General features: G+C 43.7%; 1 protein-coding gene across 1 annotated transcript in view; it reads right to left on the reverse strand.

The window, feature by feature from the left end:
* cdan1 (codanin 1) overlaps nt 1-26,949 on the reverse strand; it is a 95,469-nt gene that overhangs the window by 22,123 nt on the left and 46,397 nt on the right. The window contains exons 12-18 of the mRNA XM_070877856.1: nt 21,888-22,002; nt 15,462-15,605; nt 13,004-13,170; nt 7,524-7,605; nt 6,258-6,338; nt 3,211-3,265; nt 792-925 (exon numbers count right to left, since the gene is read on the reverse strand). Of these exons, the coding sequence (XP_070733957.1) occupies nt 792-925; nt 3,211-3,265; nt 6,258-6,338; nt 7,524-7,605; nt 13,004-13,170; nt 15,462-15,605; nt 21,888-22,002 (778 nt within the window). The remainder of the gene's footprint in view (nt 1-791; nt 926-3,210; nt 3,266-6,257; nt 6,339-7,523; nt 7,606-13,003; nt 13,171-15,461; nt 15,606-21,887; nt 22,003-26,949) is intronic.

A 26,949-nucleotide genomic window follows, 5' to 3' on the forward strand; every position in this document is an offset into this window, starting at 1 on the left:
GGACAACTGACAGACCTCAGCATGAGCAAGGAGACAACTAGACCGTGGGCCCAGTCTCAAAAAAGTGCTTTGCCGTAGTCCCTTCTGTGGAAGTACTTCATAGTCACATCAATATTAGTTTAGGGACCACTTACCACAAAAATCAATGTTCCCATCTTCAAAAAGTGAGCATTTTGCAGAAATTTTCATTGGAAAATAGGTAGAAATCTCATCAAAGCCCAGAGTGATGACATAATTGCGAGTTACTTAAATGACCAATCGCAACTGCTGTATTTGTCAGAAACTCAGTCAGCCAATAACGATCTCTGTACTAGATCGATTGGAGTCAGTGACTGCATGCACCAAAATAATGGCGTGCTGCATGCATGTAACTGCGGGAGCCAAAGGCAAGATCATTTATTTTTTGGACTCTAGCTGGATAAACAGGCACCAGCCTCCACCTTCCAATAACAGATTTATCCAAACAGTATTTGTATTTATCAGGGGTTAAGAGAAATTGTTGGAGAGTGTAGATAGTATTTGGAACCTGGAAAAGAGGACTGATATTTCTCTTTACTGAAACAAAATGATTGAGAGTCAATCTGAGGCACTTAAAAAAAAAAAAAGGAAGTCGTGCATACATTGCATGAAGACCAACATATAATAGACACTTAATTCAGGAAGCGGTCACTTGGTTATATGCGGGGTAGTCTTTATGAAAAAAACATTTCTCTGAAAGACAAAAATGTAGATACTATCAAGATAGCACGCTGTTTATAGAGGATTTGAGAGTGCAAGGATGAAGGTATTACCTGGAGTCTCTGCTGCGATTGTGCTAAAGTTGGTACTAAAGGCTCCGCTGCAGTAGGCGTGATCTTTCTCATATATCCTCCATTTTTAACCCCACTGCCAGCTACGTAGGAAGCCAACAGCTTGCGTAACTCACCTGCAATACAAGACATGGTGAAATACCTTGGCATGGCTTGGATTATTTGGCACGCATCATCAGTGAATAAATATCACACAGGTTCTGCACGAGTTAATCATTTCCTTTAATAGCCGAGGCATAGAATACAAGAGCAGGGGAGGTTATGCTTGAACTGTATAAGACACTAGTTAGGCCACAGCTAGAGTACTGCGTGCAGTTCTGGTCACCACATTACAGGAAAGATGTGATTGCACTAAAGAGGGTACTGAGGAGATTTTTCGTGGATATTGCCTGAACTGGAGAATTTTAGCTATGAGGAAAGATTGGATAGGCTGGGTTTGTTTTCTTTGGAACAGAGGAGGCTGAGAGTGTATAGAATTATGAGGAGCCTGGATAGAATGGTCCTATTTCCCTTAGCAGAGGGGTCAACAACCAGGAGGCATAGATTTAAAGTAATTGGTTGAAGGTTTAGAGGGGATGAGAGGAGAAATTTCTTCCCCCAGAGGGTGGTTGGGGCTAAAGGAAGAAAATCTCCATAGGTCATGATCACATACCTCCCGACAATCTGTGGAGCTGCCGGATGTTTTTTTTAGGCAAGGGTATGAAGGGATATGGAATAAAGGCGGGTAAATAGAGTTGAGGTACAGATCAGCCATGATCTGATTGAATGGTGCAACAGGTTCAAGGGGCTGAATGGCCTCCTGTTCCTAAAGTGAAAAGATGATACTCACAGAGCAAATAAAATAAGAGATAAACGAAAAATACAGATCATTACAAAAAGCCAACATTGTAAAGCAAAAATTCACGTGAGTTCCCTTTTCCAAGAGAACAAACCCAACTTCCTCGGCCTTTCCTCGTAACTTAAATTCTGGAGAACATGCATCAACTTGGCTGCCGTACACAGCACCCTCTCAACAGGTCCATCAGCCTTCCTAAGAACATAAGAATTAGGAACAGGAGTAGGCCATCTAGGCCCTCGAGCCAGCTCCGCCATTCAACAAGATCATGGCTGATCTGGCCGTGGACTCAGCTCCACTTACCCGCCCGCTCCCCATAACCCTTAATTCCCTTATTGGTTAAAAATCTATCTATCTGTGATTTGAATACATTCAATGAGCTAGCCTCAACTGCTTCCTTGGGCAGAGAATTCCACAGATTCACAACCCTCTGGGAGAAGAAATTCCTTCTCAACTCGGTTTTAAATTGACTCCCCCGTATTTTGAGGCTGTGCCCCCTAGTTCTAGTCTGCCTGACCAGTGGAAACAACCTCTCCGCCTCCATCTTGTCTATCCCTTTCATTATTTTAAATATTTCTATAAGATCACCCCTCATCCTTCTGAACTCCAACGAGTAAAGACCCAGTCTATTCAATCTATCATCATAAGGTAACCCCCTCATCTCCAGACTCAGCCTAGTGAATCGTCTCTGTACCCCCTCCAAAGCTAGTATATCCTTCCTCAAGTAAGGTGACCAAAACTGCACGCAGTACTCCAGGTGCGGCCTCACCAATACCCTGTACAGTTGAAGCAGGACCTCCCTGCTTTTGTACTCCATCCCTCTCACAATGAAGGCCAACATTCCATTCGCCTTCCTGATTACCTGCTGCACCTGCAAACTATGATATGGTGACCAGTGATTCTCCAGTACAAACTGATTGATGCCTTATAAAATAACATCACCTCTTAAATAATCTATGGCCACAACATCCACTCCATTTCCTTGTCTTCCATGCTAGTAATATCTTTGAAAAATGCCAACAGGTTAGTTAAATGTGACAGAAAGAGAGAAAATGCTGGAAATACTCAGCAGCATATTCATTGGAACAGTTCTAACCAAGGGTCATTGCCCTGAAACGTCAACTCTGTTTCTCTCTCCACAGATGCTGCCTGACCCGCTGAGTATTTCCAGCATTCTCTGTCCTTATTTCAGATTTCCAGCAGCTGCAGTATCTTGCTTTTGCAATTAAGTATGACGCTCCTTTCCTGAAAGACGCTTTATCAAGCGGTGCTTTTCTACATATTCCCCGACTAGGCTGGTTAACTTAGCATTAGTTAAATCAAAAACAATTTTACAGTTCTCAGGTTTCTCTCTCAATCCTTTTTAAGTAACAATACATTCACTTCTCAGGAATGTCTCCTGAATCCAGTAAACATTTAAATATCTAGTGGCATGCAAATAAGGAGTCAAAAGTAGATGTGTGAGATTTATTTGAAGCATTAACCTTCTATGTATGTATGCATTTATTTATCTCCCTCTGTTCCCCTCCTCCCCAGCCTGTCCTCCAACATCCAGAATATACTCACTCAGATATGGACAACAGAGGTAGAGCAGTTGCTGGTCAACCAAAGGAACAGAATCCTGAAAATAGATAAAAACAAAACATGCAGTACATTCGGTATAGAGAAGATACATTTCCCAGAGATGGACGCTCGATTATAACTGATAAGGCATTTCAAGTCACTTGGCCATTTTAATGAAACAGAGCAACAGAGTGTGACTTTATATCCAGAATTTCCCTACTTCAACCAGAAGTGTGCAAGATAGCAATTGTAACCCCACGATTCAATGTAACCCCTACATTGGCTCCCGGTTAAGCAACGTCTCAATTTCAAAATTCTCATCCTTGTTTACAAATCCCTCCATTTCTCTAATTTCCCCAACCCCCCCACAAGATCTCTGCGCTCCTCTAATTCTGCCCTTATGAGCATCTGTGATTATAACTGCTCAACCATTGGTGGCCGTGCCTTCAGCTACCTAGGCCCCAAGTTCTGGAACTCCCTCCCTAAACCTCTACCTCTCCTCAAAACCTACCTCTTTGACCAAGCTTTTGGTCATCTGCCGTAATTTCTTCTTATGTAGCTCAGTGTAAAATTTATTTATTTTATCTTGTGAAGCACCTTGGGATGTCTTAGTACATTAAAGGCACTATATAAATACAAGTTGTTATTGTTATTCAAGAAAGGAGGGAGAGAGAAAAATGGAACTACAGGCCAGTTAGCCTGACATCATCGTAGGGAAAATGCTAGAATCTATTATTAGGGACATGGTAGCAGGGCACTTAGAAAATGACGATGAGACAAAGTCAACACGGTTTTATAAAGGAAAATAGTGTTTGACAAATCTATTAGGTTTTTTTGAGAGTGTAACTAGCTGTGTTGATATGGGGGAACCAGTGGATGTAGTGTATTTGGATTTTCAGAAGCCATTCGATAAGGTGCCACACAAGAAGTTGTAACAAGATTGGGGCTCATGGGATTGCCGCAAAGATCAGTGCTTGGGCCTCAGTAATTTAGGGCTCAATTTTGGCCAGGAGTTGCTCTTCCCCCCCCACCCCCACAGAGTAACTTGGTTTTTCTGGCGTAACTTAAAAATCCCCATTTTCCCCAATCAATTTGCACCACTGAGTTAGTTACAATTTTTTTACGTTCGTTTTTTTTTCTCAAAAGGGGGCGTTACCAGCCACCTACGCCAGTTCTGCCCATTTAGGCAACTTTGGCCAGCTAATAGTTACTCCATTTATACTTAGGCCAGCTTATGTGGCCACTTCAGAAAACCCTTGCGGAGAGTTAAAGAAATCAGCGCAGGTAGGTACATCGGAGGCCATTCGGCCTGGGATAGGGACGGGAAGCGGAGAGGATCTGCCTGCACCTAAACCACCAAGCCTTACAAACAAAAAATAAGAATTCAATAAAAAATTAAAAATTGAACTAAGTCCTACCTTCATCTTCAAACTTGGCCCGGGAAGTTAGCGGACCGGCCGGTGCGGGAGGCCACTTGGCCAGGGCTAGGGACGGGCAGGAGAACTGATAGTGCTCTTCACCTCCAACACTATGCCTGGGAGTCCAATTCTAAGTGTTGATCAAGCACTGTGCGAAGAACTTTGATAGCAGCCAAAAAGTTATCTTTTACGTTTGAACCAGTGAAAAGCCTGTTTCTCAAGTGTTTCCTCACAACTCAGATCCCCGACACTAAAGATCAACCTCATAACTCTCCTCTGCCCACCCTTAGCCCAACAAAGGAGGCAGAATAAATGTAGAGAAATTTACCTGAAGGAGCCCATCACCACACAGAGATCTACTGTTGTTGCAGACTCTCAGCACTACTGCGTATGCGCGGACATCACCAGCAGACTCCACTGCACATGTGCAGACGTCCCGGCACAATTTTCGGCGCAGAACACTGGCTCGACCCCCAACTCGACTGGCCACACTGCGCGACTGCAGTGAAGAGGCCGGAGAGCGGCCAAAGTGGCAACAACATTTTTCGGCGCACCTCGGAATGCAGATAAGCGGCGCAACTCCAGCAAGTGCGCCGAAAAACGGGCTCGGCCAAATTGAGGCCTTAGAATCTATATCAATGACTTAGTGAGGGGACCGAATGTAATATATCCAAGCTTGCTGACAATACAAAGCTAGGTGGGAAAGTAAGCTGTGAGGAGGAAGCAAAGAAGCTGCAAAGGGATATGTGAGTGAGTGGGCAAGTAGATGGCAGATGGAGTACAAGGTGGGGGAGTGTGAAATTATCCACTTTGGAAGGAAGAAGGGAAAAGTAGAATATTTTTTTTAAAAAGGTGAGAGATTTAGTAAATGTTAGTATTGAGGGATTTGACTGTCCTTAACATGCACATGCAGCAGGCAATTAGGAAGGCAAATGGTATATTGGCCTTTATTGCAAGAGGGTTGGAGTAGAAGAGTAAGAAAGTCTTACTGCAACTATGTAGGGCTTTGGTGAGACCACACCTGGAGTACTGTGTACAGTTTGGATCTCCTTACCCAAGAAAGGAAATACTTGCCTTAGAGAGAGTGCAACAAAGGTTCACTAGATTGATCCCTGGATGAGAGGGATGTCCTAGGAGGAGAGATTGAGTAGAATGGGCCTATATTCTCTGGAATTTAGAATGAGAGGTGATCTCATTGAAACTTATAACATTCTTGGAGGGCTTGACAGGATAGATCCAAAGAGGTTATTTCCCCTGGCTGGAGGGTCTAGAACCAGGGGTCACAGACCCAGGATAAGGGGTCAGCCATTTAGGACTGAGATGAGGAGAAATGTCTTCACTCAGAGGGTGGTGAATCTTTGGAATCATCTACCCCAGAGGGATGTGGGTGCTCAGTCGTTGAGTATATTCAACACGGAGATCAGTAGACTTTTGGCCACTAAGGGAATCAAGAGATATTGGGATAGAGCAGGAAAGTGGAGTTGATGCAGAAGTTCAGCCATGGTCTTATTGAATGGCAGAGCAGGCTCGAGGGGCCGAATGGCCTGCTCCTATTTCTTGTGTTCTTGTGTCATGTTCTGGTTGAGGCAATAAAAAGCTGTCGGTGTCGTGCCTGCTTGACAGATTACTTACTAAGCCTTGGTCCGATAAGTTTGTTTCAACTACATCAATCTTCTCTTCATTGAAGAACATTTCTTCAGGAACTGCAGGAATCTAAGAAGATTTTGACGATTAAATATTTGAATTACATATATCACACGTACACATTTCATGTTTTATTATTTGCATTGTCCGTTTCAAAGCCTCAAGTCTCTCAAACCAGCAGTGTATAGAGTTTGCAACGTAACCATTTTTAACCGATTACCCAAAACCTTCTGTTGCAGAAATGGATGTTCCATCTGCAAAATGGGTAGAATTTACACGAGACAAAAACCAAAGGGCAACTAATAACATAGAAATTACAGCAATGAAACAGGCATTCGGCCCAACTTGTCTACGCCAGTGTTTATGCTCCATCGGCCATCTCGGGTGTTATCGTAGAAGAGATAGGTAGTTCTTCCCGGTGTCCTGGCCAATGTTTGTCCCTCATCACTACAAACAGATTGCTGTTTGTGGGAGCTTGCTGTTTGCAAATTGGCTGCTGTGTTTCCTACGTTACACAGTGATTGCACTTCAAAAGTACTTCATTGGTTGTAAAACGCATTGGGTCATCCTGAGGTAGTGAAAGGCACTATATAAATGCAAGTCTTCTATTCCTCACTTTGAATTCATTCTCAAGATGTGGGCGTCGCTGGCAAAGCCAGTATTTATTGCCAATCCCTAGTTACCCTCGAGAAGGAGATGGTGGTGAGCTGCCTTCTTGAACCGCTGCAGTCCATGTGGTGAAGGTGCTCCCACAAGGGCAGGGTAGGGAAGGAGAGTTACAACATGCACAGTATAAAAAATAATCTTAAAGCAAAGACTGGCATTCCCAGAAATTTCTACCAACCTATATACTCCAAACCTGTCAAACATTTGAAAGGCCCATTACCTCTAATATGTATTCTATAGTCCTGAGGTTATGGCCCCTAGTTCTAGACTCTCCAGCAAGGGGAAACAACCTCTCCGCTTCTACCTGGTCAATCCCCCTCCGAATCTTATATGTTTCAATGAGATCGCCTCTCATTCTACTAAACTCCAGAGTATAAGAACATAAGAAATAGGAGCAGGAGGCCATACGGTGCCTCAAGCCTGCTCCGCCATTCAATAAAATCATGGCTGATCATCGACATCAACTCACTTTCCCGCCCAATCTCCATATCCCTTGATTCCCGTAGACTCCAAAAATCTATAGGCCCATTCTCTTCTCAAAGGACAACCCTCTCATCCCAGGAATCAATCTATTTGGTAAATACTCACCTGGAAAAGCCACCCCAGTACAGCAAGGATCAGCAACTTGTTCAGAAAATTTCCATTTTGCGCACTTGTTAGATCCAAGCATCTATTTGATGAACCAAAGTATGGTCATTTTAATATATAAACAAATGTGCAGGTTCTCCACTTCACTTTCCTCCTCTTACAGTATTGCAATATATTTTCATGTGCACATACCAGATAATCATATAATTCTTTAATGTTTACCACTGGACAGAGTTTTTAGATTGAGAATACTGTATATTTTTTAATTTATTAATCTGAATTTTACATTGGTGCAGTTATACATCTTGCTTGCAGGCCATTTTCAGATCATTCATTTATATAATGTGTCTATTGGCAAAGGTGAATAGTGTAGTAATGTTACACCATTCAGGATCAGGGCGTGTTGTTGGTAGCACTTTGAAAGTGTAATTGACCACAGCAACACAAAAATTGTGGTACAAACAAAGGGGAAAAAGTAGCATCCACAAAATTGGTTTTAGATTAAGCAATATCTTCTATTCCACCTGTACCTGATTTGAAGAATAATTCTGCTAGGGTAGGAGGGCTAGGTGTCCCGGCCAACAATTACCCCTCAACCCACACCATGAAATCAGACTAACTAGTCATTACCTCATTGCTGCTTGTAGGACTTTGCTGTGCACTAACTAGCTGCCACATTTGCCAATGTAATAGTGACTACACTGTAACAAACCAATTCATTGTCTGTAAAAGGGCTGAGGAAATCCTGAGGGTATGAAAGGTGCTACATAACTGCAAGTTCTTTCTTAATTCATAGTGATGTGTTCAAGTAGAAAATAATCTGTAAAACAAGTTTTGTAAAACACCAATTAATTCAAATATGAAGATTATATTAATACAAGAGCAAGGAGGTTATGCTGGAACTGTATAAAACACTAGTTAGGCCACAGCTACAGTACTGCATACAGTTCTAGTCACCACATTACAGGAAAGATGTGCTTGCACAGAGGAGATTTATGAGGATGTTGCCTGGACTGGAGAATTTTAGCTATGAGGAAAGATTGGATAGGCTGGGCTTGTTTTCTTTGGAACAGAAGAGGCTGAGTGGAGAACTTATTGAGGTGTATAAAATTATGAGGGGCCCAGATAGAGTGGATAGGAAGGACCTATTTCCCTTAGCAGAGGTGTCAACAACCAGGGGGCATAGATTTAAAGTAATTGGGAGGAGGTTGAGAGGGGATTTGTGGGGAAATGTCTTTCACCCAGAGGGTGGTGGGGTCTGGAACTCACTGCTGAAAGGGTGATAGAGGCAGAAACCCTCATCACATTTAAAAAGTCATCAAGATTCACGGCGCGACTCTCGACAACGTGGACCATTTCCTATACCTCGGGAGCCTCGTCGACAAAGGCAGACATTGATGCGGAGATTCAACATCGCCTCCAGTGCGCCAGTGCAACCTTCAGCCACCTGAGGAAAAGAGTGTTTGAAGACCAAGCCCTCAAACCTACCACCAAGCTCATGGTCTACAGGGCTGTAGTAATTCCCACCCTCCTATATGGGTCAGAGACATGGACGACTTACAGAAGACACATCAAGTCACTGGAGATATATCACCAACAATGTCTCCGCAAGATCCTCCAAATCCCCTGGGAGGACAGATGCACCAACATCAGTGTCCTCGTTCAGGCTAACATCCCCCAGCATTGAAGCACTGACCACGCTAGATCAGCTTCGTTGGGCAGGCCACTTAGTTCGCATACCAGACATGAGACTCCCTAAACAACTGCTATATGCGGAGCTCCTTCATGGCAAACGAGCCAAAGGTGGGCAGCGGAAACAGTACAAGGACACCCACAAAGCCTTCCTGGTGAAGTGCGACATCATCACTGACGCCTTGGAGACCCTGGCCGAAGACCGCCCTCGGTGGAGAAAGTGCATCCGGGAGGGCGTTGAGCTTTCGAATCTCAACGCCGCGAGCGTGAAGAGATCAGGCACAGGCAGCGGAAGGAGCACATGGTAAATCAGTGCCACCGCCCTCCCGTCCCTTCCCCCGACAAATATCTGTCCCACCTGTGACAGAGTTCGTGGCTCTCGTGTTGAACTGTTCAGCCAACAGAGAACTCACTTTAGGAGTGGAAGCAAGTCTTCCTCGATTCCGAGGGACTGCCTATGATGGATGTGCATTTGAAGTGCCGTAACCTGCAAGGCTACAGACCAAGAGCTGGAAAGTGGGATTAGGCTGGATAGATTTTGGTCAGCCGGCGCTGTAAATTTCTATGATTACAAGCAATCCTTGGGAGCAATTGCCCATGGCGATCCTTTGCTGGACGAGCTTCATACCATGATATCCAGAATTGGTGCCAGAGGGAGGCCATTCAACCAAACTTCAGTCCCCCATCCAGAATAAAAGAACTACATAATTTCATCAAATGCATTCTTGAATAAGTCTAAGGTTTCCACCTTCTTTGCTCTTTGCAGAAGACCATTCCAAGTGGCGTCATTCTGACATTCTTTCCACCATCTGGCCTTAAACTTTCCTGTCAGCCAACACACCCTTGTTTTTGTATCCTGGCATACCTTGCAATGATGCTCCGACTATGGCATTTAATAATTTGCACATTTATACAAGATCCCCACTCAGACACTTCCTTTCAAAGCTGAAGGGCTCCAATTTGTCCCATCTTTCTATATAACTCAATCCCATGACACCAGGATCAGCTTTGTGGTTTCCCTACATTACAACAGTGACTACATTTCAAAAGTATTTCAGTGGCTGTAAACGCTGCGTCATGAAAGGAGCTATAGAAATCCATGCTCATTCTTTCTTTAGCTGAATTGCCTCCATGGCTTGAATGTTTTACTTGAACACAATAGCTGCTGTCTGACCAGGGCACTGTGCTGCGATAGCATGACATCTTCTGACTTATACACAACTGAACAAACAATACAATCAAGCATTCTTCACCCTCCTGCCTCCCAAATGACAAAAATGAAATGTAATTTGCAAATTCTAGTAGGGAAGTGAAGAAAACGAAAATCTCAACAATGAAACTAGCGACTAGCTGGGTGGGACTGCACTTGCCCGTTTCCATTCTTATCTATCTAATCGTAGCCAGAGAATCACCAGCAACCCTGTGCTCGCTGACCTACATTGGCTTCCGGTTAAGCAATGCCTTGATTTCAAAATGCTCATCCTTACTTTCAAATCACTCCATGGCCTCGCTCCTCCCTATCTCTGTAATCTCCTCCAGCCCCAGCCCCCCCCCCCCACAAAATGTCTGCACCCCTCTAATTCTTCCCTCGAGCATCCCCGATTATAAATCGCTCAACCATTGGTGGCTGTGCCTTCTGTTGCCTAGGCCCCAAGCTCAGTAATGCCTAAACCTCTCCACCTTTCTATCTCTCTTTCCTCCTTCAAGACGCTTCTTAAAACATAACTCTTTGACCAAGCGCTAATTTCTACTTATGCGGCTCGGTGTTAAATTTTTATTGCATAATACTCCTGTGAAGCGCCTTGGGACGTTTCATTACGCCGCTATTTAAATACAAGTTGTTGCTGTTGACGTTGACTAAAAGGCCAGGCTTCAAACACTGCGGTCCTAAGCAATGTTCCCTTTAAGCTGCTCTCTGCAGCTCCCGTGCAGCCAGCTCACCGGCTTTTAAATAGGAAAAAATGTGCATGCTGTGGTATTTTGAATGGGTTGCACAGCCCCTTAAAAGGGGCCGCACACCCAAAGAAAATTAATGGGAACATTGGTCCTGAACCCAAGTCAACTCTAACAGAGAGTTACATTCATCAAGCCCTTGTAGTCCATAAAGCAGTCCTGTATAACTTACAAACTATTCTGTATATTTTACTTATTTGACACTCTTCCAATATTCATCAAACCAGACAGGTACAACTTTGAAATGACCATCACACTAGACCATGCAAACCAGGCTTGTGTTGTATTAAACTATCATGCAATCTTAAATCTTGTCAAAGGATGTATCTGCCCAACCAGTGGACACAAGTCAGTCACCATGCTGATTTTTCACTTCAGCTGCTCACATGTCACGGCAGGGAAAGGGGGATTTTGTCCCCAAGCGATTTCAGACAAGCAATTTTAAAGTATAAAACATGCTAACAAGTTAACAAACACAAACTGATAACTCTACAACTATCCTTTACATCATTTACAACTAAGCATGCAAAGCTCAGCACATTTACCATGCTGCCTTGTACAGGAATTAGTTCAGCTGAAAATTAAACCATAAAACAGCAGTTACCCTTTAAGCTGGGAACTCATGGAACAGGCATTAAACTATCTGTAACACACTCACCAGCATCCTAGTATCATTTTAAGTCTTTACTAAGAAAGTTATGATCTGTAATGTTGGAAACAGATTCAATAGTAACTTTCAAAAAGGAGAATTGGGTATATACTTGAGGAGGAAAACTTTAAAGGTCTATGGGGGAAGAGCAGGGGAGTGGAACTCATTGGATATGGTTGCCACAGCCACAATGGGCCAAATGGAATAGGGTGAGCTTATATTCTCTGCAGCTTAGGAGAGGTGATCTCATTGAAACATATAAAATTCTTAAAGGGCTTGACAGGGTAGTTGCTGAGAGGCTGTTTCCCCTATCTGGAGTCTAAAACCAGAGCTCAGGATAAAGGGTCGGCCATTTAGGACTGAGATGAGGAGAAATTTCTTCACTCAGAGGGAGGTGAATCTTTGGAATTCTCTACCCCAGAGGGCTGAGTGCTCAGTTGATGAGTATATACAAGACTGAGATCGATAGATTTTGGGGCACTAAGGGAATCAAGGGATATGGGGATAAGGCAGGAAAGTGGAGTTGATGTAGAAGATTGGCCATGATCTTACTGAATGACGGAGAAGGCTCGAGGGGCTCTTATGGCCTAGTCCTGGCTCCTATTCCTTATGTTCTTATGTAGGATTCCATGATTCTTTCTAAGCTCCCAGGAGATATCATGGCCCAATGCATCAGACATCTGTCCCCATGATAAAGAAAAAGACTTGCATTTATCAGCACCTTTCACAACCTCAGGATGTCCCACAGCCAATTTACTTCTGAATTACTGTTGCGATGTAGGAAACAAGGCAACCAACTTACATGCAGAAAGATTCTACAAACAACAATGTGATGATAACCAGATAATTTGTTTTAGTGGTGTTGGTTAAGGGATAAATATTGGCCAGGATTCAAGTGCCCTACACTTCTTTGCCCCATGGGATCTTTTACTGAGAGAGCAGACTCAGTTTAATATCTCATCCGAAAGACAGCTTCTTCAGCAGTACAGCACTCCCTCAGCACTGCACTGGGGTGTCAGTCTAGATTATGTGGTCAAATCTCTAGAGTGGGACTTGAACCCACGACCTTCTTACTCAAAGACCAGTCGGATCCAGCAGCACACTGTTATGTCATCTATCTGACATACAAAAAAAGAAATGGGGAGGGGGAAGCAAATGTGCTTAACTACTATCTCCTGACACTCACCTGTATAAATGCAAGAAAAGCGTAAACACTCTGTGATAATAATCCAGGAACGGTGCCACATGGTCCACCATACTAAGAAACTCAACCACCCAGGGTATAGTGAGAATGGTGCGCTGATTTTCAATTGACCTTCTCAGTAACTTGTACACATTCAGAACAGGCATGCCCTAGGCAAGTAAAGACAAAAAAAGAAAGCTTAGAATAGCAAATATTGTGACTTATAGTTTAAATTCATTTCTTTTTTTTTTTAAAAACGCTACCCGCTGCCACCGGAGAGGGACGGCTAAGTCCTTACCGTCAGCAGCGACCGGGGTTCCTAGTCTGTCAGGAAATTTAGTTGGATAGTGGCGGCAAGACATACCGCTGCGCGCTCGGCCACCACCCACGTGATGACGTGGCTCTGAAATGAGGAGAGTATGGTGGCCTTACCGGCAGGCATCCATACAGCCTGGGAAAGGTGGTGGGACATCGGGGGTCCTGGGGCGGTAGCATCCAGGGATCAAGGTTAAGTGTTTATGTTTTTTTTTAAGCATTTCTGTTTTAATTGGACCAGTGGGGAAGTGTTGGTGTGAGTGCGAGAAATTGTCGGAAACGTTTTTTTTCATTTTCCTTTTAAACTCGCATGCTGGCCGCCTACCGTCTGGAAATTCGGTCGGTCTCCTGAGCCGCCTCTCCGTTGGTGCCCGAGGACGAGTGTACAACGCTACTTTTAGCGGTGCTCTCTCATTTTTGGGCGGCAAAACTAAATTTTGCAGTTTGAGGCAGCACCTACCGCCTGGTGTTAAAATCAGCACTCAGCCAGTGACACCACCTCAAAAACGCGGGACCGAATTTCAACCCTTTAAGGCTGCAACAACATTTAGGCAGAATGTTATTTGGGCTTCTCCTAGAAGCTATCCGAGACAAGGCATCAGAGGGATCGAAGGGATAGGAGGGGGGGGCGCCTCTTCACAACTTTTTCGGGTGCTTCTTGGTAACCAACCGAACAACCTGCATTTATATTTATAGCATAGAAAATCATCCCAAGACACCACATGAAGGTATAATCAGAGAATACTGGATACTGAGACAAAGGAAGGGAAGAGGTAGGTTTTGAGGAGAGCCTTGAAGGAGTACAGGTTGATGGAGAGGTTTAGTGAAGGAATCAGAGCGTGGGGCCTAGACGGTTGAAGGCACATCCACCAATGATGGGGTAAAGGGAGGGGAAGATGCACAAGAGGCCAGAGTCCAAAAAATGGAGAGTTTGGGAGAGCGGTGGGAGCTGCAGACCTGGAAGAGGTTACAGGAGATAGTAGAGGCCTGGTCAGGAAGAGTTTAACACAACAACTTGTATCTATATAGCGCCTTTAACGTAGTGAAACATCCCAAGGCCCTTCACAGGAGTATTATGTGATAAAAATTTGACACCGACCCGCATAAGTGGAAATTAGCACAAGTGACCAAAAGCTTGGTCAAAGAGGTAGGTTTTAAGGAACGTCTTGAAGGAGGAAAGAGAGGTAGAGAGGCAGAGAGGTCTAGGCAGGGAGTTCCAGAGCTTGGGGCCCAGGCAACAGAAGGCACGGCCACCAATGGTTGAGCGATTATAATCAGGGATGCTCAGGAGGGCAGAATTAGAGGAGAGCAGTCATCTCGGAGGGGTTGTGGGGCTGGAGGAGATTAGAGAGATAGGGAGGGGGCAAAGCCATGGAGAGATTTGAAGGATGAGAATTTTGAAATCAAGGCGTTGCTTAACCGGAAGCCAATGTATGTCAGTGAGCACCGGGGTGATGGGTGAGCGGGACTTAGTGAGAGTTAGGACATGGGCAGCCGAGATTTGGATCACCTCTAGTTTACGCCGAGGATGAGAATTGGGGCTCCGGGAGCCAACGTAGGTCAGTAAGGACAGAGTAATGCGCAAGCAGGACTCAGAATAGGATACAGGCAGCAGAGGTCCAGAGAACAGAAACAAAAAGGGAAAAAAGAAAACATTTCCCCCACAATCAAAAGAAGTATCCCTGTTAGTGAGACAGAAAATGTTTCCTCAACTGTTGCAGTCCATCTGAGAGCAAACATATAGATAAATGGCATCTTAAATTATGTCTAAGATGATCTCATTTATTATAGCAAAGCCCTCTTACGCACACAAGATGTGGGACTGTGCCCAAATAAAGGATCGACACTCAAAACATTAACCTATAATTTCTACCGTTTATTGACAGAATCCCCCATTTACAAATGTTCCCTCATGTCAACTGTTACCCATGCAAGCCAAGTCAGTGCTAAATGTTTTTTTTTTAAAAACAATAAAGGAAAAATGTACTGGCACATTGCAAAGAGATGGAAAGGGGAAATGATGCTTCAAGAAATAGATGAGAATGGTTGCTTTTATAAAATGAACAGACGCGATAAATATCAACATTAACGTATACCTAGAACAAGATTATCTACAGGAAATGTGAAAATGACTCCAGGCGTGTACCTTGCTCCTCAGGGAAATAGCTGCCTCCTGCATGTCCCTTGTCGGGCGATCTCCTGTACGATAAGGGAGGAAGGTGAGAAAACCAAGAAACTTAGCCAGTAATCTTGCTGTCATCAAGACCGAGGCAAAGTGCTCCTTCTCATCCTAAAATCAACAGAAATAAAGAGAAGAAAATGCATCAATGGCAATCACTGGCATATTGTTGGAAGCATGATGCCAAAGCAAGGCACTCAGTCTCAGGGAACCAATATCTACAGGTCACAGCTTCATGTCACTGAACCTTTGCCGTTCTTCTGCTCCAGTCAAGTAACCAAGTATCTATGCTTGGGAAGGAAAAGGGAAGAACAAAGTTACTGGGAGTCTCAACTTTGGGCATTCTCAAGCACCTCCTCACGCCCCGTTTAGAACAGCTTTTCCCTACCAGTTCAGCAATGGTACATGCTAAACATCAAAAGTTCTTTCAGAAAATATCACTGAAGACTTGTTTTTCTCTCCATTTTATTCCTCTTTAATAATATTCAACTTTTTAAAATTCGCATCCTTCGTTGCTTTAGAAAACTTCTACCCACTTTACAATATTCTTCTGAGTGTATTTTGTGGCCAATTTTCCACATGGTCGATTTTTGGCGCAGTTGTAGAGGTTCGGCTGATTTTTTAGTGGCCGACTGCGCCAAAAAAAAGGTTCCAAGTTTCACCGGCATAACCTTTCATTTTGGAGCATTGCAGATTATCCTCAAGCTCTGTGGGTGGAGCTTAAGGTCTGCGCCAAAAAACTGAGGTTGACAGGGCAACGAGGGACACACTGAAGGGCTGAGGCTGCAAAGTGAAACATACAAGATGCAGCAAGACAGATGCAGGTGCATATTACAATTGCCAAGATCTCTTCACTTCTGTTTATTGGAAAATTGTACTGACAAACTATCATACTTTGCAATATTTATTTCTTTAATTTTAGATGAAACAAGCCGAATAAAATATGAGTCATTCCACACACAATCGCATATTAGATTACCGCTTTTTTGTAGAGCCCAGGTACCGGTGCTATCCCGGGCCGAATGTCCCCCGTGCCGGTGCCGCAGCTATCCCCAACCGAAAGGCGGCCCCCACCCCCATGTCTTTAGCTCCACTAAAACAACGGCATCTTCTCCACGCCGATTTTCTTAAGTGCAGGTAAGGTTTTTTTTTAAAAAAAGAACGGCGCATTGCGCCGTTAAAAAAAAAAATTCTACTTTGCCAAACTCACTTAAATGGCCAGAAATAGTGCAGCCGGCACCTCCAGTGACGTCAAAAAATCATGAACTAAAAAAAATTGGCCGTAAGTAGTTTAGGATGGCGCAGAAACTTTAGCGAAACTTGCAGATTTTAGTCTGCTCCAAAAAAACACCGTAGGCCAAAAGAAAACGGCGCAGAATGGTGGTAAAAATTCAGCCCAAAATCTTTTGGCTTGTTTTCAGTTGGGTTATTATTCATGGTTTTGGTGCCATTTTTGTTTCAATACAAACAAATCCCTCAATTTTTCTCCCCAAAGCTACCAATCACCAACAAGTGGTACAAAATTAACTGAATTGCTCAAATTTCACCACCATTTTCTTCACTCAGGTCAATTAGAAATAAAATATATATATTTTTTAAACATACTGCATGAATATTACATAGTTCTAAAATAAATCCACGAAACTTGATTAAATTAATTATTCAACATTTGAAATTCCTCCGACAAATACTCAGATAGACTACAACTCCCAGAATGGAACTGAAGCCTGCCACTTTCCCTTCAGTATAAATCAGACTGGGCAGGACTTATGAACAGGATTTATGCCGCATGTTCTGAATGAACTATTCTTTCTAGCATAGAATCATACAGCACAGCAGGCCATTCAGCCCATCGTGCCTGTGCTGGCTATCTGAAAGAGCTATCCAATTCTTCTTAGGCAGCCCCCCCGGAGTCGGGGATGACTTGTTTCCACACTAATCTGAGTTCTAAGGTAACTGATGAGACCAATGCGGGATTTACAGACTCTGTCACAGGTGGGGCATATGGTGGTTAGAGGGACAGGTGGGTGGGGGTGCTTGGTTTGTCGTATGCTTCTTCCGCTGTTTGTACTTGGCTTCCGCGTGCTCCCAACGAAGAGACACAAAGTATTCAGTGCCTTCTCGAATACTTCTCCCCCACTTTGAGCGGTCTTGGGCCAGGGATTCCCAAGAGTCGATGGAGATGTTACACTTTTTCAAGGCAGTTTTGACAATTAGTCCCACTCTCTCTTGCTCTTTCCCATAGCCCTGCAGGTTTTTCCTTTTAAAGTATTTATCCAATCTCCTTTTGAAAGTTACTATTGAATCTGCTTCCACCGCACTTTCAGGCAGTGTATTCCAGATCACAACAACATGCTGTGTAAAAAATATTTTCATCACCCCTGGATTTTTTGGGGCAAATTATTTTGGCCAATTATCAACTGTCAAACAGACAAAAATAAAATCTGTTACTTTAAAGACACACCCCAGTTTTATGGCTGGACAATCTCTAGCATTCAGCTTCCTCATTCATGTCAGAGAAAAATCTCTCAGAAAAGCTGCGTCAGTTCATCACATTCCCAATGCCACGGGACAGTGCTTCGAGTTCACATTTCCAGCATTCGTGGCCTTTCACTTGGATCTAAAACTGATTCAACTGCCTAAATCGTATTTCTGCTCATTTTCAACTCACACCAGGTGATGGAAAGTTTTATAGTTTAATGGAGAGGGTGAAGAAGAATTCTGGGATTCTGCAGCAAGGGCTTTTGAGTCTTTGGGTAATTCTAACACCTGGATGTTGAATACATTGCAGATGAAACAACAAACACAAACATATTGAGTCTGCAATGTCCATGATCCATCAGAAATAAAGCAAGGCACCTTTAATCAGGCTCAATTTACACCATGCCAAGATAGATTTTGCCTTTATTACTAGATGTTCCACAACAATGGATTAATCAAGGACAGTCAGCATGGATGTGTTAAGGGAAGGTCGTGTCTGACCAACTTGATTGAATTTTCAAGGAGGCAGTGCGTATGATGTAGTGTATATGGATTTCAGCAAAGCTTTTGATAAGGTTCCACATGGCAGACTGATCATGAAAGTAATAGCCCATGGGATCCAGGGCACAGTGGCAAGTTGGATCCAAAATTGGCTCAGAGGCAGGAAGCAAAGGGTAATGGTTAATTGGTGTGTTTGTGACTGGAAGGCTGTATCCAGTGGGGTTCTGCAGGGCTCAGTGCTGGGTCACTTGCTTTTTGTGGTACAGGTTGAACCTCTCTTATCCGGAACCCTAGGGACCTGGCCTGTTCTGGATAAGGGATTTTTCTGGACGAGGGGTGGTCACGTTAAATTGGATGGTACAGGTACTGAGCATGGGGATATCGGGGCTGGCTGGCTTGGGGCTGGGAGTGCAGCAGAGAGCGCATGGGGGGTGTGGGGGCGGTGGATCACGGGGTCAGGCCAGTGATTGCAGGAGTCGGCAGCGAGGAAGGACTTCAGTATGTACATGTCGGAGTACTGCGCGTGCGCCACCAGATGGCCGGGAATGGTTCTGGACGAGGGGTGGTTCCGGATAAGGGAGTTCTAGATAAGGGAGGTTCAACCTGTATATATCAATGACCCGGACTTGAATGTTGGGGGTATGATTTAAACAGTTTGCAGGTTACACAAAAATAGACTATGAGGTTGATAATGAAGAAGAAAGCTGCGGACTGCAGGAAGATATCAATGTACTGGTCAAGTGGGCAGAACAGTGGCAAATAGAATTCAGTCCAGCTAAGTGTGAGGTAATGCATTTGGGGAGGTCAAACAAGGCAAGGGAATACACATTAAATGATACAACACTGAAAAGTGTAGAGGACCCTGCAAGGGGACCTTGCTGTGCTGGTCCACAGATCCCCGAATGTAGCAGACCAGGTAGATAAAGTGGTTTAGAAGGCTTATGGAATATTTGCCTTTAGTAGTCGAGGCATGGAGGTTATGCTTGAGCTGTATAAAACACTGCTTGGGCCGCAGCTAGAGTACTGCGTGCAATACTAGTCACCACATTACAGGAAAGATGTGATTGCACTGGAAAGGGTGTAGAGGAGACTTACAAGAATGTTGCCTGGACTGGAAAATTTTAGCTACGAGGAAAGATTGGAGATGCTGGGTCTGTTTTCTTTGGAACAGAGAAGGTCGAGGGCAGACCTGATTGAGGTGTATAAAATGATGAGGGGCTTGGATAGAGTGGATAGGAAGGACCTGTTTCCCTTGGCAGAGGGATCAACAACCAGGGGGCATAGATTTAAAGTAATTGGGGGGAGGTTTAGAGGAGATACGAGGGGCAATTTCTTCACCCAGAGGGTGGTGGGGGTCTGGAACTCACTGCCTGAAAGAGTGATCGAGGCAGAAACCTTCAACATTTAAAAAAGTACTTAAAGTGCCATAACCTACAGGGCTACAGACCAAGAGCTGGAAAGTGGGATTAGGCTGGGTAGCTTTGTCGGCCGGCGCTGACATGATGGGCCGAAATGGCCTTCTTCCATGTTGTAAATTTCTATGATTCTATAACAATAATCTATTGCAATAACCATAAATTTCACCCCAACATTCCAGCCTGATGTTTTCTGGTCCATACACTATTCAAGCATAATGTTGCATGTTCAAGTTGCTCATCGTAACACAAAGAGCAGTATTCAACAGGTTACCAGAATAGATGTTTTACTGAAGTGCTCAAGATCTCTATTCTTGAACTGGGAGCAATGTACCTAGCATTGTAAACTAAACTATGAATTAAGAAGAATTCTTACAACAGTCGATTGACTCTGCATCAGTTCCTATTGACTGGAGGGTAGCTAATGTAACTACTTTTTAGTAGTTTTTAAAAAAAGGAAGGAGAGAGAAAAAGGGTAATTATAGACCGGTCAGCCTGACATCAGTAGTGGGGAAAATGTTGGATTCAATCACTAAGGATGAAATAGCAGCGCATTTGGAAAGCAGTGACAGGATTGGACCAAGTCAGCATGGATTTATGAAAGGGAAATCATGCTTGACAAATCTTCTGGAATTTTTTGAGGATGTAACTAGTAGAGTGAACAAGGGAGAACCAGTGGATGTGGTGTATTTGGACTTTCAAAAGGCTTTTGACAAGGTCCCGCACAAGAAATTGGTGTGCAAAATCAAAGTGCATGGCACTGGGGGTAATGTACTGACGTGGATAGAGAACTGGTTGGCAGACAGGAAGCAGAGAGTCGGGATAAACGGGTCCTTTTCAGAATGGCAAGCAGTGACTAGTGGAGTGCCGCAGGGCTCAGTGCTGGGACCTCAGCTCTTTACAATATACATTAACGATTTAGATGAAGGAATTGAGTGTAATATCTCCAAGTTTCCGGATGACACTAACCTAGGTGGCGGTGTGAGCTGTGAGGAGGACGCTAAGAGGCTGCAGGGTGACTTGGACAGGTTAGGTGAGTGGGCAAATGCATGGCAGATGCAGTATAATGTGGATAAATGTGAGGTTATCCATTTTGGGGGCAAAAACAGGAAGGCAGATTATTATCTGGATGGCGGCAGATTAGGAAAAGGGGAGGTGCAACGAGACCTGGGTGTCATGGTTCATCAGTCACTAAAAGTGGGCATGCAGGTACAGCAGGCGGTGAAGGCGGCAAATGGTGTGTTGGCCTTCATAGCTAGGGGATTTGAGTATAGGAGCAGGGAGGTCTTACTGCAGTTGTACAGGGCCTTAGTGAGGCCTCACCTAGAATAGTGTGTTCAGTTTTGGTCTCCTAATCTGAAGGAGGACGTTCTTGCTATTGAGGGAGTGCAGCGAAGGTTCACCAGACTGATTCCAGGGATGGCTGGGCTGTCATACGAGGAGAGACTGGATCAACTGGGCCTGTGTACACTGGAGTTTAGAAGAATGAGAGGGGATCTCATCAAAACATATAAGATTCTGACGGGACTGGACAGGTTAGATGCGGGAAGAATGTTCCCGATGTTGGGGAAGTCCAGAACCAGGGGACATAGTCTTAGGATAAGGGGTAGGCCATTTAGGACTGAGATGAGGAGAAACTTCTTCACTCAGAGAGTTGTTAACCTATGGAATTCCCTGCCGCAGAGAGTTGTTGATGCCAGTTCATTGGATATATTCAAGAGGGAGTTAGATATGGCCCTTATGGTTAAGGGGATCAAGGGGTATGGAGAGAAAGCAGGAAAGGGGTACTGAGGTGAATGATTAGCCATGATCTTATTGAATGGCGGTGCGGGCTCAAAGGGCCGAATGGCCGATTCCTGCACCTATTTTCTATGTTTCTATGTAATCCAGGATTTAATTACACAAGAAAGGGAGAGCAATCCTTTGTCAGGAGAAAATGTTTGTGGATCACGGACACTCAGTACAAAATTGACAAAAACTCACATAAATGCTTTACCTGTTCATCCATGTCCACTTCACCTTCTGAGGACTCACGGCTCAGGATTGCAATGCTGTCCAGTTCCAAAATCTGCTGGCACAGGGTGTCTGACAAGTGCTGATTTAACTGATGGCTACGTCAGAAAAGCAATGTGAAATTAGTCCTTTAGAAGAACGAAGTGGCAGTAATGTATATATTTTAAAAATTGCAGAAAGGGACAGATTATATTTATTTATTGAGGATATATTGTTTTATAAAGAGGAGGGATGTTATTGTATGTCATGTTGTATTATCAAGGCCAATAACTACCTAAACGCACGCAGCATTATGGCGAGAAAGCAGGAAGGGGGTACTGAAGTTTCATGTTCAGCCATGAACTCATTGAATGGCGGTGCAGGCTAGAAGGGCTGAATGGCCTGCTCCTGCACCTATTTTCTATGTTTCTATGTAAAGTAAATGAGTTGACAGCACAAATCATTACAAATGGGTATGATTTGGTAGCCATTACAGAAACGTGGTTGCAGGGGGGCCAAGACTGGGAATTAAACATACAGGGGTATCTGACAATTCGGAAAGATAAGACAAGAAGGGAAAGGAGGTGGGGTAGCTCTGTTAATAAAGGATATCAGGGCAGTTGAGAGAGACGATATTGGTTCCAATGAACAAAATGTTGAATCATTGTGGGTGGAGATTAGAGATAGTAAGGGGAAAAAGTCACTGGTGGGCGTAGTTTATAGGCCTCCAAATAATAACTTCACGGTGGGGCGGGCAATAATCAAGGGAATAATGGAGGCATGTGAAAAAGGAACGGCAGTAATCATGGGGAATTTTAACCTACATATCGATTGGTCAAATCAAATCGCACGGGGTAGCCTTGAGGAGGAATTCATAGAATGCATACGGGATTGTTTCTTAGAACAGTATGTTACAGAACCTACAAGAGAGCAAGCTATCTTCGATCTGGTCCTGTGTAATGAGACAGGAATAATAAACGATCTCCTAGTAAGTCATCCTCTCGGAATGAGTGATCACAGTATGGTTGAATTTGTAATACAGATTGAGGATGAGGAAGTAGTGTCTCAAACGAGCGTACTATGCTTAAACAAAGGGGACTACAGTGGGATGAGGGCAGAGTTGGCTAAAGTAGACTGGAAACACAGACTAAATGGTGGCACAACTGAGGAACAGTGGAGGACTTTTAAGGAGCGCTTTCATAGTGCTCAACAAAAATATATTCCAGTGAAAAAGAAGGGCGGTAAGAGAAGGGATAACCAGCTGTGGATAACCAAGGAAATAAAGGAGAGTATAAAATTAAAAACCAATGCGTATAAGGTGGCCAAGGTTAGTGGGAAACTAGAAGATTGGGAAAATTTTAAACGACAGCAAAGTATGACTAAGAAAGCAATAAAGAAAGGAAAGATAGATTACGAAAGTAAACTTGTGCAAAACATAAAAACAGATAGTAAAAGCTTTTACCGATATATAAAACGGAAAAGAGTGACTAAAGTAAATGTTGGTCCCTTAGAAGATGAGAAAGGGGATTTAATAATGGGAAATGTGGAAATGGCTGAGACCGTAAACAATTATTTTGCTTTGGTCTTCACAGTGGAAGACACAAAAACCATGCCAAAAATTGCTGGTCACGGGAATGTGGGAAGGGAGGACCTTGAGACAATCACTATCACTAGGGGGGTAGTGCTGGACAGGCTAATGGGACTCAAGGTAGACAAGTCCCCTGGTCCGGATGAAATGCATCAAAGGGTATTAAAAGAGATGGCGGAAGTTATAGCAGATGTATTCGTTATAATCCGCCAAAATTCTCTGGACTCTGGGGAGGTACCAGCGGATTGGAAAGCAGCTAATGTAACGCCTCTGTTTAAAAAAAAAAAGGGGGCAGACAAAAGGCAGGTAACTAAAGGCCAGTTAGTTTAATATCTGTAGTGGGGAAAATGCTTGAAGCTATCATTAAGGAAGAAATTGCGAGATATCTAGATAGGAATAGTGCAATCAAGCATACGCAACATGGATTCATGAAGGGGAAATCATGTTTAACTAATTTACTGGAATTCTTTGAGGATATAATGAGTATGGTGGATAGAGGTGTACCGATGGATGTGGTGTATTTAGATTTCCAAAAGGCATTCGATAAGGTGCCACACAAAAGGTTACTGCAGAAGATAAAGGTACGCGGTCTTTGAATCTGGGAGCACTGGCAAAGGGTCCCAGAGTCCTGGGAGAAGAGAGCAGGGTCTGTCAGCCTCCTCACATGACCTGTTTGTGGCCACTTTTTGGCCATTAAAACACCCTCCACCATATTCCCAGTCATCAGCCAAGGGAGCTAAAGAATTGAGTGTTTGTGTCCACTAATAGTCTTTAATACACCTTGGCCAAAATCAAAGAAAGTTACAGCATAGAAGGAGACAATTCGGCCCAGTATTATCAGCTGTGGCTCAGTGGGTAGCACACTCGCCTCGGAGTCAGAAGGTTGTGAATTCAAGTCCGACTCCAGGGCCTTGAGCACATAAATCTAGGCTGACACTCCAGTGCAGTACCGAGGGAGCGCTGCACTGTTGGAGGTGCCATCTTTTGGATGAGACATTAAACCGAGGCCCCGTCTGCTCTCTCAGGTGAGCGTAAAAGATACCATGGCACTATTTTCGAAGAAGAGCGGGGGACTTATCCCCAGTGTCCTGGCTAATATTTATCCCTCAATCAACATATCAAAAGCAGATTATCTGGTCATTATCACATTGCTGTTTGTGGGAGCTTGCAGTGCTCAAATTGGCTGCCACCTTTACAACAGTGACTACATTCCAAAAGTACTTCATAGCTGTTAAGTGCTTTGAGATGTCCGGTGGTCATGAAAGGCGCCATATAAATGCAAGTCTTTATTTTCTTGATCATCCCTGTGTCGACTCTTCAAAAGAGCTACCAATTATACCCACTCCCCTGTTCTCTGTCCATAGCACTGCAATTTTTTTCCTTTTCTAACATATCTATTTACAAATTTACAATCTATATTAACGACTTGGAAAAAAGGGATGAGTGTAATGTAGCCAAGTTTGCTGACGATACAAAGATGGGAGGAAAAGCAATGTGTGAGGACACAAAAAATCTGCAAAAGGATAGACAGGCTAACTGAGTGGGCAAAAATTTGGCAGATGGAGTATAATGTTGGAAAGTGTGAGGTCATGCACTTCGGCAGAATAAAATCAAAGAGCAAGTTATTATTTAAATGGAGAAAGATTGCAAAGTGCCACAGTATAGCAGGACCTGGGGGTACTTGTGCATGAAGCACAAAAGGATAGTATGCAGGTACAGCAAGTGATCAGGAAAGCCAATGGAATCTTGGCCTTTATTGCAAAGGGGATGGAGTATAAAAGCAGGGAAGTCTTGCTACAGCTATACAGGGTTTTGGTGAGGCCACACCTGGAATACTGCGTGCAGTTTTGGTTTCCATATTGACGAAAGGATATACTTGCTTTGGAAGTAGTTCAGAGAAGTTTCACTAGGTTGATTCTGGAGAGGAGGGGGTTGACTTATGAGGAAAGGTTGAGTAGGTTGGGCCTCTACTCATTGGAATTCAGAAGAATGAGAGGTGATCTTATCGAAACGTATAAAATTATGAGGGGGCTTAACAAGATGGATGCAGACAGGATGTTTTCACTGATGGGGGAGACTAGAACTAGAGGGCATGATCTTAGAATAAGGGGCCATCAATTTAAAACAGAGATGAGGAGAAATTTCTTCTCTCAGAGGGTTGTAAATCTGTGGAATTCGCTGCCTCAGAGAGCTGTGGAAGCTGGGACATTGAATAAATTTGAGACAGTTTCTTAAACGATAAAGGGATAAGGGGTTATGGGGAGCGGGCAGGGAGGTGGAGCTGAGTCCATGATCGGATCAGCCATGATCTTATTGAATGGCGGAGCAGGCTCGAGGGGCCGTATGGCCTAGTCCTGCTCCTATTTCTTATATATCCAATTCCCCTTTGAAAGTTATTGCTTTTGCCACCACCCATTCAGGCAGTATATTTCAGATCATATTTACTTATTAAAAACATTAATCGTTTCTGCCGTTCCAGGTTTTTAAACCAAAATAAAATGCATCTTTAAGGCACAAAAATGCTTTGCCACCTCTCGAAAAGATTTCCAACTGAACTTGGAGCCAAAATAAAGAGGAGAGGAGCTTGCCCCGATTGATCAGGAGAATGCAATAATTTAAGTTCATCTTCTGGCTGGGATTGATCGGACACGATGGGCCGGAATGGCGTCCTTGTGTGCTGTAAATTTCTATGTTTCTATCAAATCACTTGGAAAACAAACTGCAATAATTGTCTGAAATAAAATCTTGAGAATTCAATCACCAGTTTGTTTTGCAATCTTTTTATAAAAATAGCAAAGAAACTCACAAATCCTCATAGGATAAAGCTAAAAGTTCCCATATTTTCTATTCTTTCCTGTGCCGGCTCTTTGAAAGAGTTATTCAATTAGTTCCATCCCTGCCCTTTGTCCATAACCTATAATTTCCCCCCCCCCCCCCCACACACACACCCCTTTTAAGTATATATCCAATTTCCTTTTGAAAATTATTATTGCTTCCACCAGCCTTTCAGGCAATGCATTCCAGAGCAGAACTCACTGCGTTAAAATAAATTCTCATCTCCCCTCTGGTACTTTTACCGATTACTGTAAATTAATTCATGGCCTCTCTGGGCTGCGTACTAACAGGTGGTCAATGCATAGCCCATCAACAAAACATGCTACAGCAATCCAGAGATGTGCCATTCATTTCACACTAACTTTTGGAAAGCATTCAGTCTCTATCTTGGCACTTCCTACTAACAACCTAGCTGAAACAGGGAACCCAGCAGTCGGGGGCAAGATCAGGGGGCAAAGCCATGTTCCATCAGTCTGACATTCCAAGACCATGTGGCCTCAGCATACCATTATAAATTACTATAGTTTGGCATCTCAATTGACAGAGGATTTGATCACCTGCTTCAGCTCATTTGCAACTGAAACTCTCATCCCCTGACTTGGTTACCTCTCGACTTGACTCTTCCAACGCTCTCCTGGCCAGC

Source organism: Pristiophorus japonicus, chromosome 4 (assembly GCF_044704955.1).
Source record: "Pristiophorus japonicus isolate sPriJap1 chromosome 4, sPriJap1.hap1, whole genome shotgun sequence".
NCBI lineage: Eukaryota > Metazoa > Chordata > Chondrichthyes > Pristiophoridae > Pristiophorus > Pristiophorus japonicus.